General features: G+C 40.3%; 1 protein-coding gene across 2 annotated transcripts in view; it reads left to right on the forward strand.

Annotated features, from left to right (window-relative positions):
- The window catches only part of FBXO9 (F-box protein 9), a 16,880-nt gene extending 5,701 nt beyond the window's left edge, over positions 1–11,179 (forward strand). Inside the window, exons 5-13 of one of the 2 annotated variants that reach the window (XM_009872565.1) lie at positions 1,903–2,033; positions 4,666–4,780; positions 5,440–5,558; positions 5,855–5,945; positions 6,968–7,063; positions 7,522–7,615; positions 8,343–8,497; positions 9,789–9,937; positions 10,152–10,355. In XM_009872565.1, the coding sequence (XP_009870867.1) occupies positions 1,903–2,033; positions 4,666–4,780; positions 5,440–5,558; positions 5,855–5,945; positions 6,968–7,063; positions 7,522–7,615; positions 8,343–8,497; positions 9,789–9,897 (910 nt within the window). In that variant the 3' untranslated portion in view covers positions 9,898–9,937; positions 10,152–10,355. Of the gene's footprint in view, positions 1–1,902; positions 2,034–4,665; positions 4,781–5,439; positions 5,559–5,854; positions 5,946–6,967; positions 7,064–7,521; positions 7,616–8,342; positions 8,498–9,788 lie in introns of both variants that reach the window. The other variant, XM_009872564.1, reaches the window with a different exon arrangement.
- Positions 11,180–14,986: the final 3,807 nt, after the last annotated feature.

The following is a 14,986-nucleotide window of genomic DNA, read 5'->3' on the forward strand; positions in this document are numbered from 1 at the left end:
CTGCGGTGGGACAGCCGGCTGAACATGAGCCAGCAGGGTCGCTGGGTGGCCAAGAAGGCCAATGGCATCCTGGCCTGTATCGGAAATAATGTGGCCAGCAGCACCTGGGAAATGATTGTCCCCCTTTACTCAGCACTGGTGAGGCCATACCTCAAAGGCTGTGTTCAGTTTTAGGCTCCTCATGACAAGAAAGACATTGAGGTGCTGGAGTGTGTCCGGAGAAGGGCAACACTGATGAAGGGCCTGGAGAACAAGTCTTCGGAGGAGCAGCTGCGGGAACTGGAGTTGTTCAGCCTGGAGAAAAGGAGGCTGAGGGGAGACCTTATTGCTCTCTACAACTGCCTGAAAGAACGTTGTAGTTAGGTGGATATACGTCCCCTCTCCTGTGTAACAGGCAATAAAAGGAGACAGCCTCAAGTTGTGACAGGGGAGATTTGAATTGAGTACGAAGAAAAATTTCTCCACTGAAAGTGATGTCAAGCATTGGAACAGGCTGCCCAGGGAAGTGTTTGAGTCCCCATCCTTGGTGTAGATGTGGTCCTTCGGGACATGGTTTGGTGATGGCCCTGGTGTTGTTAGGTTTATGTTTGGACTCAATGATCTTGAAGGTTTTTTTGGATGTATATAATTCTATGAATTTTAATTAATTTCTATAAATGTTGCTGCACTGTCCCAAGCACGACGTGGCAGTGAGGTAAAACCAGCCAGTACTGTTAACTGTTACTTAAAAGCAGTATTTGTGTAGGTGTGTTTTTTCAAGAGATTCTAGTTGTGGTGGTTTTGCTTTCTGCATTACTGTTGTAGGTCTTTCATACAGCCTTAGTGGGAAAAAACAAATAGCACAATTTGAAAAAACGGTTTGCAGTGTGGCCCGTAGGTACTGGGACTGGCCATCACAGTCATCAAAACACAGGAAGATGTGTTCCATGCAATGTCTCACCATCGTCTTAGTTATGACGGACACAAATGTAGTTGTCTTCTCTATAATACTTCAAAAAAGGTCTGCAAGCTGCTTGCTTATATTCTCAGCTCATTCTACTAAGCTTGTTTGGAGTAGAATCGAATAGTATTAAAAAGTGACCAGAAGATCTCTTGGCTAGCTTGCATGCCAAGGCAGGGGAAAGAACGTGTTTTCTCATGAGGTCGAGGAGAGTTGTGTAGTTCATGGTTACTTGACGGAAGGCAGCACACACCTCTTAAAGGATCGTATTATGACATGCGACTTAAATTTGAATTTTTAAAAATGTAGTAATATTCTTCTGTCATTTAGTAATCTGTCAAGTTTACTGATGAGTAGCAAGCATACTGTTTCTGTTCTGCTATTTTGTTCTTTCTCCTGAAGTTTTTTATGTCTGTCTATCTACAGAATTGGTAGAAAGTAGTTTTCCTAAAGGAAAGTTTTCCTTCATTATTGATGAACAAACCCACTGAGGATCACTCTTCAGTGAGTAATGCAAGAGTAAAAAAAAACCACCCTTAATTGTTTTCAGTTTCCTACATTGCGACAAGGACTACGAAATAGAATTTTCCATCAATGATAATTTATTTCCTGCATACGGTTTATCTTAGACAAAGTAAAAGATGAGATTTGTCTTTTCATGGGGCCCAGCAATTCTTCAGTGACTTCACTAAGAACAGTGAACCCTCAAATCCAGAGAGAAACTGGAATTGGACTTAAATGAGCGAAAAAGTTGTTGCTGTCTGATGGATTCCAGCAAAATCTAAATGAACTCAGCAGGACTGCAGTAACTGTTTTATCATATGAGGCAATGGGGTTGCTTTAAAAACATACAGGAACCAACTGTATTGACTGAGGGCGGGAGAGCGGGTTGATGGCAAGGTAAGGACATCTGTTGGTGTGTTTTGTCCGGTATCACAGTGTTGTCACTCCCTCTTTCCTAGTGTTGAGGATAACAAAGAGGATGACAAAATGGCCGATCTCCTGTCGGATTTCCAGCAGCAGTTAACTCTTCAGGAATCTTCGGTCAAGCTTTGTCAGCCTGAGGTTGATGTCAGCCAGACCCATATCTCAGGTATGAGTTAAGATACGCTGCAAGGCTTCAGAGGCAGAATCAGTACGGATATTTCATCCTATTAAAACACAGAATCATGGAATCGTTAAGGTTGGAAAAGACCTCTAAGATCATCTAGTTCAACTGTCAACCCAGTACCACCATGACCACTAAACTATAGCCTGAAGTGCCACGTCTACACCTCCTTCGTTCTAAAGCCACCTTTAAAGAACTGTGCGCAGTATCTCTGTATTTACAGTTAGATGTAAAGGAAAAAAGATCACCAACTAACTAAACAGATCTTTTTCTCATACATGATTTTGCCTTTGTCACGCAAACTTTTTCACGTAGTACTACTACTAAGTAGAACTTTTGAGGATCAGCATCATACTTAGAAGTAGCAACATCCAGGAACAGGCTTCCAGAAGTAAGTGTATTCCAGTTTTCCTTCCAGTTAATGTATGAAAAAATGAAATGTAGTGGTTTTTTTTGTTTTGATTTGCAAATATTTATTATAATTCTTAAGTGTCAATGAGAGACAATTGGTCTATGAACAATATGCACCTTTGCATTTTGTGTTCTGAACTGATTCTTACAACAAACATTTTCAGCTTCAGCAACCTGTATAATGTAGCTAGAAAGGCTTTTGAAGGTTACTGATTTTCAATGCTTCAGTTCTGGGACAGTCATGCTGAGGCTTCCTTATGAGCTCTAAATCATAGAGAGTGTATATAAGCTATGAACTCTCTTAAAATGAGACATCTCTAAAGGATGTGTCTTTTGCATCCTGAATTATCAGTTGCTCTTGGAAATCTTGGCTTGATCTCCTCTGCTCTGCTTAAGGAAGGAAAATAAATTAGATGTAGCAAGCTGTTTGAGTCAAAATATAAAGGAAACAGGATTTTTTAATTGCATTTATTTTAACAACTGTGGCATTGTACACTTGGGTAAGCATAATTTCTTTTATTTCCATCAAAGTCAAGATGTTGCAGACATTACTATAAAATGATCTGTCTTGAGCAGCAATCTTAGTCTCTTTCTAGTTTTATTTTCTGCCTTCCTGCCAGTCCTGTGTTGCAGCATTTTGTTTACCCGCTCTTTTGTAGCAGAAAGAAAACTGTTAAAATCATATTGTCTGCTTCAGAAGTTAGATCCCTCTAGGTCATCACAGCGGTGCAGCAGTTGCAGATCTCAGCAGCCAAGGAAAACCAAAACTACATGAAGCAGCAGATTTGTCTGAATTGATTTGCCATGTTCCATTTTACATTTTATTGATGTTCATAATCTTAGGATACTGGTTATGTTCAGAATCTTAAGATACTGGTTAACCCTTGGTACAGGACAGGACCAGACCTCTGCTATGTAACACACTGTATTTACTTCCGTTCCCTAGTATATGAGCAATTTTTCATAGCTGAGTGGTTTTTTGTTTGTTTGTTTTTTTACATTAGTAAAAATACAAGCAATATAACAATTTTCTGACTTCTCAATAATAAAACATAGAATTGACTGAGATTCATGCAACGAGATGTGTGTTAAATGAATACAGAAACTGGTGCCCAGTGAGGTGTATGTACTTTTTATCACGCTAGTATTCTGAAAGGTGAAACTTAAATTTCATCACATTTCTTATCAAAAACAGTCTCATTGGATTTGTGGGAGTGCAGCAACACTGTTCTTCAAGAAACGTGGTTTTTTACTAAAATCAGAACTCTATTAAATTGCAGACTCTACCACAGTAGTTACAGCTAGTTGCTGTTTAATGTACATCAGTGCCACTCGGCTATTTTTTTCCGTTTGATCTCAGAGCAGCTACACTGAGTAAAATCAAGTCTTAAGCGCATGTGGTGGTGCAGTTCAAGCCGTAGGCTCTGAAAAGCAGCAGTAGTTGAAAATAAATGAAGTGTAATTCCTGATGGAGTAAGATTAGTAAACAAGGTTCTACCCAACTGAAACAACAGAGGAAACCTAGGAAGCAGAACATTATTAGAATATTGACTTAATTTACCAGGGCTTTGTCTCTGAGCTTTTAATGCTAGGAAAAGGGTCGTATAATCTTGTGGTGCTTCAAGGAGTGTTCTGTCATTATCTTGTGTCACATTAGGAAAAGTCTTTCAACGTGACAATTCTGTGTGATTCCATTTTCAATCACTAGACCTGTGCCACACGATACAGAGTGATGTTGTCTCAGTTTCAGAGTGGAGAGGTTGTTTTCAGGACCTCCTATTAAATACTGAACCTCACCCAAGTTCGTTCAGCTTGTCACACAAAAGCAGTGTGCTTTGAGGTGATGTTACACACTGGGTCAATTTGAAGCTGAGGATGTGCAAGGTCTGTGTGCAATTTTTGGTATAACACTTCCCAGGTGTGGATATCTGTGGTCTAAAACTATGTTTTATCCCACCGTCTTACCATAATGCACTTTCAGCTCTTGATTTTTTGTTCTTTCATTATTTGACTCTTTTCTAATGTATAGTGACTTTTAAAATTAAGTGGGTTTATTCGTTTTTGTTCCCTGGCATCTGGCTACAGTTTGAAAAAGTAGAATTTTTTTATGGGAAATCAGGACTTCGGTAATGGTCACAACAGGAATTTTAGATAACCTCCTGATTTACAGGTTGCCATCTAACAAGCGTTTCTTTTCTCTTTGCAGTATTGCCTATGGAAGTACTAATGTACATTTTCCGATGGGTGGTTTCGAGTGACTTGGACTTAAGATCATTAGAGCAATTGTCTCTTGTTTGTCGAGGATTTTACATTTGTGCCAGGTATTGTAGATAAGTTATTTAGAGTGTAGCTTCTCTCCACTCTAAGAAATAAAAAAGAGCTTTTTAATGCTCAAGCATATGTAAACAGTATGCAGAGGTCGATAATAAATCTGTAGAGCAAAATTGCTGACGTAGGAAAGGCTTTTTTTTTTTTTTAGTTGGCTGGTTTTTTTGCATTTAGGCTGCTAAAAGGACCATGTAGGGCAGTTTTCATATTATGTTCCTCACAGTGCTAATCAACTTTTGAATACACTGCTAACTGGTATGTTATATAGATTATTTCCATGCAATAAAAAATGTTGCTTAAAGTCGTATTTGCTCTACCTTATTTGAAAGTCAGAGTTACGAGGTCTCCAAAATAATACCTGTTGCGATGTCATCCTCGTGTGGCCACACAGAGAAGTGCCAGGCTGCTGAAATGTCTTTCTGGATTCGACTGAAAATGGCATTGTGCTCCTGAATTTCAGCGGGAGGGGAAAGTGGCTTTCAAATGCTCCAGAACTAAGTAAATTAGTCAATGATTTTAAATTACAAGCGACTGCCATTCAAAAAAGTTTCTTTCAGCTGCATCCTAATGAAATAATGGAATGTGTTATGTAAAAGCTAAACACTGCTTGCAGGAAAGTTACGGGGTTTGCTTTTCTTCTCACTTTCACTAGAGATCCTGAAATCTGGCATCAAGTCTGTTTGAAGATATGGGGCAGGAGCTGCAATAAACTTGTTCCATATTCTTCCTGGAGGGAGATGTTTTTGGAAAGGCCCCGCGTTCGATTTGATGGTAAGGTGTACTTCTGAAAATAGTTTTGAGCTTTTTTACTGCGTGTAACTTTGACAGAAGAAGTCAGGTGGATTTGATGTTTAAGATGTTAGACTTAATCTGAATTTTTTTGGCTTTTGAATCTGTAGAATATCTGTAAAGAGAAGGGAAGGGTGCAGGAGACAAAAAATAAAAACTTTCATGTTTTTAGCTAACAAAAGTAATCTCAAAAGCTTTAGATTATTGGGGGTTTTTAAATCTTAAATATTTTATGTCCTTAATTTTTATTTGTGTATCTATATTTTCCTTCCCTGTAGGTGTATATGTCAGCAAGACAAAATACATACGTCAAGGAGAACAATCTCTTGATGGTTTCTATAGAGCGTGGCACCAAGTGGAATATTACAGGTAGAACTCTAGTACAATGAGTGAGTGAAATGTTTCTCTCTCTTAAGTTCTTTAAATCCAGCCCTTGATAACACAAACATTAATCACTCTGTAAAACTCTGTGAAACTACTACAGTGTGTAAAGCTATGTCTATTTCTGAGAGTATGTCCTAAGAAATAGGGTTTATTATGAGAATTAGACTTAGAAACACATTTCATCCTCAGTAACACCATTTCATGTGGATAAAACAAACAGTAACATCAGTAATACTTGTCCACGGGTTTCTTTCCCCACATCATTTCTACTTGACATTTCTAGTATAATAATTGTTTTCAGCAGCAGAAAAAAACAAGTGATGATACAGTAACTGTCTTCTTACTTATTTGTAACCAACTGTAAATAATCAAGAGACTGGGCTTTCTCAACTTGCTGCAGATACCTTGCCATTTGTTTCCTCAGTCTTGTTTTTCTGCTGTTCTTCATCTTGCTGTTCCCAGCTTCTGTTGTTCCATCCTGCTGTCCCTTCCGAGGCTGTTGATCAGACTTACTGAATCTCATGGCTCTTTCTATAGTCTCACAAACACCAGCTCAGTGTCTGAGTACAGGAAAAATTGATCAGATTCCAGAATCTGAAGAAGTCTGCATGACTTGCCCGTTCTGTGCTGATGCAGTAATTAAGACTTTGTTGCATTTGTCTGTATCAGTGCTAGGAACAGTGAAACTTAGTCGAGGTCAGTTTTGATTCCAGGGTAGCCTTCTTGCTTTGGTTAGAGGTGACAAAACTCCTGAACTTCTGCTCTCTTTCGTAACTCATCATATGTTGATCTTTTAATTTTTAAAACTTTCTTGATTTCTGATATCCTTTTTGTGTTACATCATGTATGAAGAAATGTGTTTTCCAATCATATTACCTATTCAGTTCTATATCCTTCTGAGAAACATCCTGTGATTTAAAAACAAAACCAAACAAAACCAAAACACAAAACCCAACATTAAAAGGATATGTTTTCTAGGTTTGTACTGTTTAATTATATTTTTGCAGGTATTTGAGATTCTTTCCAGATGGTCAAGTTATGATGCTAACAACTCCTGAAGATCCTCCATCTATAGTTCCTCGCTTACGGACTAAAAATACAAGGTTATTGAAATAAAATACTGGACTCTACAACTGTCATCTTTCTTTTACCTGGCAATTTCTATTTACTTTTGTTTCAGATTCTATATCCTAGCTTAGCAAGACAGGACTAAAAATACAGTGTTATTTATGTTGTGTTATAGATGTTTGTGGTTCTCATCTGAGAACTACAAAAAATTCTGGTCTTCATGTAAAGATGTCTTTCATTTTAAAGTCTTGATATTGTAATTGGGTTTCCTTTGTGGATTATGTGATTTTAAACATTTAAAGGAAGTGGATGGAAGAGTCCATGCTATTAGCTTGGTTGGTGTAGAATCCTTTTAAAGATACTCTTTTGTTATTGACTGCCTTCTCACACTTCCTTGCAGTGAGTCCTTTTTCATTGCTGATACGCTAAGGGTTTCTTTTGCGACAGAGAATATTTTCATGTCCTTGACACTGTCCTCCTCTTAACCTTCCAGAACGGATGCAATTTTGCTTGGCCATTATCGCCTTTCCCAGGAAACAGACAATCAAACCAAAGTATTTGCTGTAATAATGAAGAAAAAGGAAGAGGTAGGTAGCAAAATAGAGGAAAAGTACTTCAAGGAGGTGGTTTTTTTTAATAATTTTTTTCATAGACTAAATAATTTAAGTCATTTGAAGATTTGAATTAAACCAGAGGATTAAAAAATAAATCTTATTTTTGAATAGTTTAAATATAAAATATAAATAAGTATGGTTATTTGTCTTACCTTTTTCCCTCAAAATCTGTAATAGTCTTTTTATTAAAGCAGGTAAATATCTTGTAATGGTTCTTCCCCCTTAATTTCCACTTGTGGTGCTATTTGGCAGTTTGTTAAAACTGTTAACAAACAGAAAGGAAGGATGAAGAGGTCCTTTTCTGAGATTGGTTTAGACTGTGCATAGTTATGTTCCACAACATTAAATAAAACTAAATAAGCACTGGATGATTTGATCAGCTTACCTACATCACAAAATTTTCTCCTTAAGAAGTGTCCATCAAGAGGGAGTGTCCATCAAGAGAAGCCAGTGCAGAGCTACAAGTGTGACATTAATTTACAGTGAGTTTGCATAGTTTGGATGGCGTCCTCCACGCTTATCTTACTGTGAACCCTGTTCCATAGTTAATGTCTAAATAGATGTATTTTCAAGGAAGAGCAGTACTTCCTTTTAAGTGTGAGAGTTTAAGAACCTGTCCTCACATTCACTTAGGCCTCAGGATAAATAGGTGCACAGTGTGTTCTTTGTAGATCACGAAACTGCTTTTCTCTTTGTACAGAAACCAATTGACTACCACAAATACAGGTATTTCCGCCGCGTTCCTGCACAAGAAACAGATCACAGTTTTCATGTAGGACTACAGTTGTGCTCCAGTGGGCGCCAGAGGTTCAACAAACTTGTCTGGATACATCATTCTTGTCACATAACTTACAGGTAAGTAAAGAACAGTGAGATCAGAGAAGGCTACTTAACTGAAGAAACAGGTGATACTAATTTGTCCAGTAGTAAGTAAGGAAAATATAAAGACTGTGAGACTTAGGAGGCCTGGAAACAGTAACTGGCCCAGATTTGATTTATCATAGTGAACTTTGAATTCAAGAAATCCCAAGATTTTATTAACTTTTTATATTAATACGAGAAGTTTCCGAAGTAGTAGAATTGCAGTATTTTAGCCATTGAAAGGCTTTATGCACTGTGTTGGAATGATTTCAGAACTGAGTCAAGGTTACATGACTTAGTGTGGTGCTAGTAAAGGGATGTGGCAAACATACACCCATTACGGTGTATTTCTTTTCCTCTGTGGATGCACAAGGAAGAAATATCTGCGCCTGTCATGTGAGAACTGTAACCCTCACAAAGTGTATAATCCAGCGGTGCAAAATAAGGGCATGTGAGCAGCTGTTCTGATCACTTGCCAGGCAGGAGCCATGGCCGTTGTTCTTGCAACTGACGTGCTAAATTGCTGGCAAGTTGGCCATTCAGGTGTTTGCTGTTGGCATTTAGGGTGGATTTAGGCCTTGTCTTCCAGTCTTCGTAATCTCTATATATTCAGTAGTTTTAAAAGGACATAGCTCAGCTATTGAGCTGCAAGTATATAAAATCTAGGAAATAAACTGTTGGTGGTTGGGAGTACAGGTAACTTCCATAAACACAAAAATTGCTTTTGTAAAAACAAATATTTCTATATCTTATTTATGAAGAAGTGGCAATATCACAGATGGTTTCTGTACTGCTTAGGTTCTGCTGTACCTCTCAGTGTGGTCATGTCTTTTTGAAACTAGTATAAAGATGAATATAAAACACAGCTGGGAGGACGTATGCTGCTTGTCTCTGATGTTCAGAAATACTTGGGTGACTTTTTAAACTTTTGTAAACGTACAAGTCTTTGCTGTCAGTCCATATTCTGAATTCAGTGAAACAAAAGAAAAGGGATTTTTTACTTCAGTATTAATACGGTGACTTGAATGACATCCTGCACTGTTTCAAGTCTTGGAGCTAATAATAAGAATGGAAGGGGAAAGTGATTTCTTCGGTATTAAAATAGAAACTCATTCTATTTCGTGTGGTTCAGCCAACGTTCAAGTGCTTTCAGAACAAAGTAGTACGAGAGACTTTCTGTTCCAGCTGCAGTTAGGTCCACACTGTCCTGTGGAACACGATTGCGTTATTGAGGGACTTAAACACCAACTTCTGTCTAATTTAACTTTTACAATACTCTCTGCAGATCGACTGGCGAGACAGCTGTTACTACTTTTGACATTGACAAAATGTACACCCCTTTGTTCTTTGCACGAGTGAAGAGTTTTACTGCATTTTCAGAAAAGCCGCTCTAAGAAACACCTTTTCCTCTCATGACTCCTGCATGAATAAGAGGTTGTAGTTAACGAGCACTTAAGTTATAAATGTGTATATATTTGGAACGTTTTAAAATTCTGGGGAAATTTTTGAAGGCAGTATGTTCTATTTGATTATGAATGGCTGGGGTTTTGTTTTGAGGTCACGCTTACGAGTGTTAAACACATATGCTTTGTAACAAGAATTTGATAACAACGTTCTGTTGTTTGTTTTGTTTTGTTTTTTTAAACAGATTTTATAAATCAGTCTACTTAAAACGTGAGTCTTCATCTGCCTGGACACTGGTTTGTCCAGAAGGAATTGTTACAGGAAAATCTCACTGTCTGCGGGACAGTGTATGTGGTCTCTAATGAAGGCTTGAAATGTGAAGGGGAGAAAGTTGTCTTACATCAGTTAAACTGTGTGACTTAAGAGAACTTCAAATAAATGTTTTCTTTAAATTAAACTTACCTTGTTTGCCTTTAAGATCTGGCTTTTGTCGACATCAACCTTAAGGAAAAAAACACAAGGGCAAGCAAGTATGAAGTACAAAACTTAACAGCAGAGGTACATCCCCACCAAAGCAGTGATGTCAGTTGGTCATAAACGTGATTTGATCTGGAGTTTGTCGGAGCCTGCCTTCTCGACAGGGTGGGTGTGAAGGGAAGGGGGACACGAGCAGCGAGTTGTTCGCTTGTGCTGTGGGGCGACTTTGTGATGTGGGTGGCTCTGCGTGGGGAGCACCCCGGTGCAGCGGGGACCTGCTGGCGTGTCCTTGCTTGTGCATTGGCTGTGTCTGAATGCATAGGTAAGCAGGGCTCCCTTGGATGCAATTGTAACGTGTTATAACCCTTCATCTAACCTTGCTACAGATGCTGTAAACCCTTTGGGCGTTCGTTTTACTAAGAAAAATTTCGAGGCTGCTGTAGATGTTGAGGTGCTGTGTACTGCTAATCATGAAGTGTACCTTGAGATTTGGTGCGGGTGCTGTACGCTGCTTCTCCTGCATATATCGCTTGGGGGTGTAGTGCAGACACTGTAATGCTGCTTTATTATATATGTATCTTGGATTCTGAAAGAACTCAAGCTTTTTAGTGTCGTTTTTTTAAAGCCATTTTGCGTAATTTACCTTTGAACATCTCATTTCATAATACTGACCTGGACATGAGAACTACAATGTGAAAGCTGTGGAAAGAACTGTACTTGTTCCGAATTTATGAAGTGTATCTTTGCAAGGAGCTACATGATTAAAAGAACATCAATAAATCATGATTTTGAACATGCAATTACTTGGAATTTCTTATTTTGCTAAGAAATCATTATTTTCATGTGGTTAAAAATGATTAGTTAGGACTTACCGTGCTTAAACTACATGCTAGGCAGGATTAACCTCTTAACTCTTAATGAGTACTATACTGCTTACAGGTTATCTGAGAAAAGCAGAGAAGGTTTCAGGAGCATGAATTCTGATGTGAGTTGAAACATGGTGCTTTTTCTAGGTAGTCTAGTAAGACTCTGCCTACAACCCTTGTTTGACCTGTGTCATAGAATTATAGAATGGTTTGGGAGGGAAGGGGCGTTAAAGATCATCTAGTTCCAATCCCCCTGCCATGAACAGGGACACCTCTCACAAGACCAGGTTGCTGAAAGCTTCATCCAGCCTGGCCTTGAACATGCCCAGGATGAAGCATCCACAACTTCTCTGGGGAACCTGCTTCAGTGTGTCACCAGCCTCACGGAGGAGAACTTCTTTGTAATATCTAACCCTCTTTCAGGTTGAAACTGTTAGCTCTTGTCCTAACACTACAGTCCTTGATAAAGAGTCCCTCCCAGCTTTCCTGTAGCCCCCTTCAGGTACTGGAATGCCGCTATAAGGTCTCCCCAGAGCCTTCTCCAGGCTGAACAACCCCAGCTCTCTCAGTCTGTCCTCATAAGAGAGGTGCTCCAGCCCCCTGCTCGTCTTCATGACCCTATTCTGGAGCTGCTCCAACAGGTCCATTTCTTTCTTAGGTTGGGGGCCCCAGAGCTGAACACAGAACCACACGGAGGGTCTCAGAAGAGCAGAGTAGATGGGGAGAGTCACTTCTCTTGACCTGCTGGCCACGCTTTTCTTGATGCAGCCCAGGATGCAACTGGCTTTCTGGACTGCAAGCACACACTGCTGGCTCATGTTCAGTTTTTCATCTGCTAACACCCGCAAGTCCTCTGTAGGGTAGCTGCCAGGCCGAGGGGGATCGATGGACAGCTGGCTGAGCATGAGCCAGCAGTGTGCCCGGGTGGCCAAGAAGACCAACGGCATCCTGGCCTGTGTCAGGAATGGTGGCGTCAGCAGGAGCAGGGAGGTGATCGTGCCCCTGTACTTGGCTTTGGTGAGGCCTCACCTTGAGTACTGTGTCCACTTTTGGGCTCCTCACTACAGGAGGGGACATTGAGGTGCTGGAGAGGGTACAGAGGCAGGCTGGCAAGCTGGTAAAGGATCTGGAGCATGTGTCGTATGAGGAACGGCTGAGGGATCTGGGGCTGTTCAGCCTGGAGGAGGCTGAGGGGAGACCTTATCATGTTCTACAACTATCTGAAGGGAGGTTTTAGCAGGGCAGGGTTTGGTCTGTTCTCCCTAGTGGTGAGTGATAGAACAAGATGAAACGGCCTGAAGTTGCGCCAGGGCAGGTTCAGGTTGGATATCAGGAAGAATTTCTTTACTGAGAGGCTTGTCAGGCATTGGAACAGGCTGCCCAGGGAGGTGGTTGAGTCGTCATCCCTGGAGGGGTTTAAGAGACGGGTGGATGTTGTGCTGAGGGACATGGTTTAGTGGTGTTGACAGGGCTAGGAAAAGGTTGGACTCGATCTTGAAGGTCTCTTCCCACTGAAACTGTCCTATGATTCTATGCTGAGACAAGTTCGCTCATGAAAAGGGAAGGAGGGCTGCAAGAAGTGACAGAAACTCAGTTCTCAGAGCTATAGATCTTTTATGCATTGGATTAAAGACAGCAGAATGGATGGTTTTGTGGAGAGAAGATGCTCAGGTGATGAAACGTTACACTGATTTGGCTCATTCTAACTGGAGATTGGCACCACTTAAACCTTTGTGTGTGATGCCGGGCTGTAGATGGGAGAGGAAATAGTGACGATGTGATTCAGCCCTTCTGAGCAGGGGACCAGCGGTGGACGCTTTCCAACCACCAGGTTCCGCTCCTGATTCACTCTGTAACCGTGAGCCAAACTGGTCAGGATTTCAAAAACACGTGGTGTTTACACAAGGGATTTTTTGTTTAATGAAAGAAAACAATGGAGTCCATTTTGATTTTTTTAATCTGAGAAAATTCCCCTGGAATGTGTGCCAGTGTATTTGGAAACTTCTGTCAACGTTAAAAGGGCTGAACTATTGAGGCGCTTTTCTGTTTTGTCTTTCCTACTGTCCAAGACGATAAAAATACAAAAGCTTGCATACATTTGCAAAACAGTTTGAATTTCAGAAATCAATGCTACATGTTATTTAGTATTAACAGCACCTGTAAAGAAATCAAAGTCTTCCCTTTGATAGTCACTCAGCCTGGATTCAAGCTTTGTCTTTTATACTAAGACCAGCAGCTTTCTTAATAAAACAATTATCAAAATTGTTGGTTTAAAGGGAATGATTAGTGCTTTGCCTTACCTTTGCCTTGTCCAGAGAGCGTAGTTCCCTAGTCCTTAAAATAATCCCTAAAATCACAAGTCCTATCATTCAAGGCAGTAAGAGACAGGTGTTAAAATTACAGTATAGGGTGATTTTATGGGACACGTGTTCAGAGTACAAATAGGAAAAAAAGAGACATGGCTGCTTCTGAAGACAATGTTCCTGCAACTTTTAGGATTGGCAGCATTCCTACCTTGGCAACTGCAGGTATTCTGACATCTTTTGAAGTTGCCTGTAGCACATTTATTGATTTGGCCTCAGAATAGCTCTATGAGAAATACCTTGGTACGATACAGAGCTAAGAAAAGTAAGATTAGTAAATTCTGACAAATGAAATTATCCTTTAATGTGGAAAGCCAAGATGAATAGACACTTTTCCCACGCGTTTTATATGTGAATGAATGAATTTTCCCTTACAGGCACTGTGACCCTTACATGTTTCCATGCTCAGTATACACCTGCAGTCAATTTATTTTCATTAATTCCACGTCCACAATGATAAGAGATTGCTAAAGCTGCAAAAACAGAAGTATGGTTTGCAAAGGCTTTTTTTTGCCAAAGGAATTTTCTTGTTTGATTTCCGCCCCCGCCCCACAAAGTGGTGCTACTCCTGCAGGTCGTTGCGGCTGAGTGATTAACGGGCCCTTTGGGGTGTGGCTTCCTGATGTGTGCTTGCTCGTACCAATGCACAATGTTGCTGTTCTGCTATTAGGTGGCATGCCACAGTTTAAAGTTGTTTTTTTTTACTTAGTAAAGTAAATGTATTGATTTTTCCCTGCAGCTTATTTAAAATTTGGGAACATACCACGAAAAAATGAGAAAATGCAACAAGCAGTAGTTCCGCATTACATATAGCCTGCCAAGCGCTCAGCTCCTGAGGTTTTTGCATGAGTAAGATAACACAACTGAATGGAAATAAAAAGAAAAGCCAGTTCTTCAGAGGGATTTTAAGTACCTGAAGCTCAGAGTGGAGCCTTCAGTCTTGAGTTTGCTTCCCAGACTCCAGGAGGAGGCCTCCAAATGGGATGTGAAGCTGCCGACATGCAAAGCAGGAGCATCCTCATATGATGAAGGATGATGCGCTGAAAAGGTTTAGGTTGGATCTGAGGAAAAACTTCCTCAGGGAAGGGGTGCTCAGGCACTGGAATGCACTGCCCAGGGAAGTGGTGGAGTCACCGTCCCTGGAGGTGTTTAAGGAGAGGCTGGATGTGGCGCTTAGTGCCCTGGTCTGGCCGAAGTGGTGGTGTTGGGTCATAGGCTGGACTTGATGATCTCACAGAATCACAGAATTGTATCAGCCTCAACAATTCTGTGATTCTGTGAAAAGAAGCATTTCTTAACCACTGCTCCTTGGAACACGTACATTCCCAAAGCAGTGGTCATCTGTTAGTCCCTCCCTTGCTCTGAACGTTTCC

Source organism: Apaloderma vittatum, unplaced genomic scaffold (genome assembly GCF_000703405.1).
Source record: "Apaloderma vittatum isolate BGI_N311 unplaced genomic scaffold, ASM70340v1 scaffold12417, whole genome shotgun sequence".
Lineage (NCBI taxonomy): Eukaryota > Metazoa > Chordata > Aves > Trogoniformes > Trogonidae > Apaloderma > Apaloderma vittatum.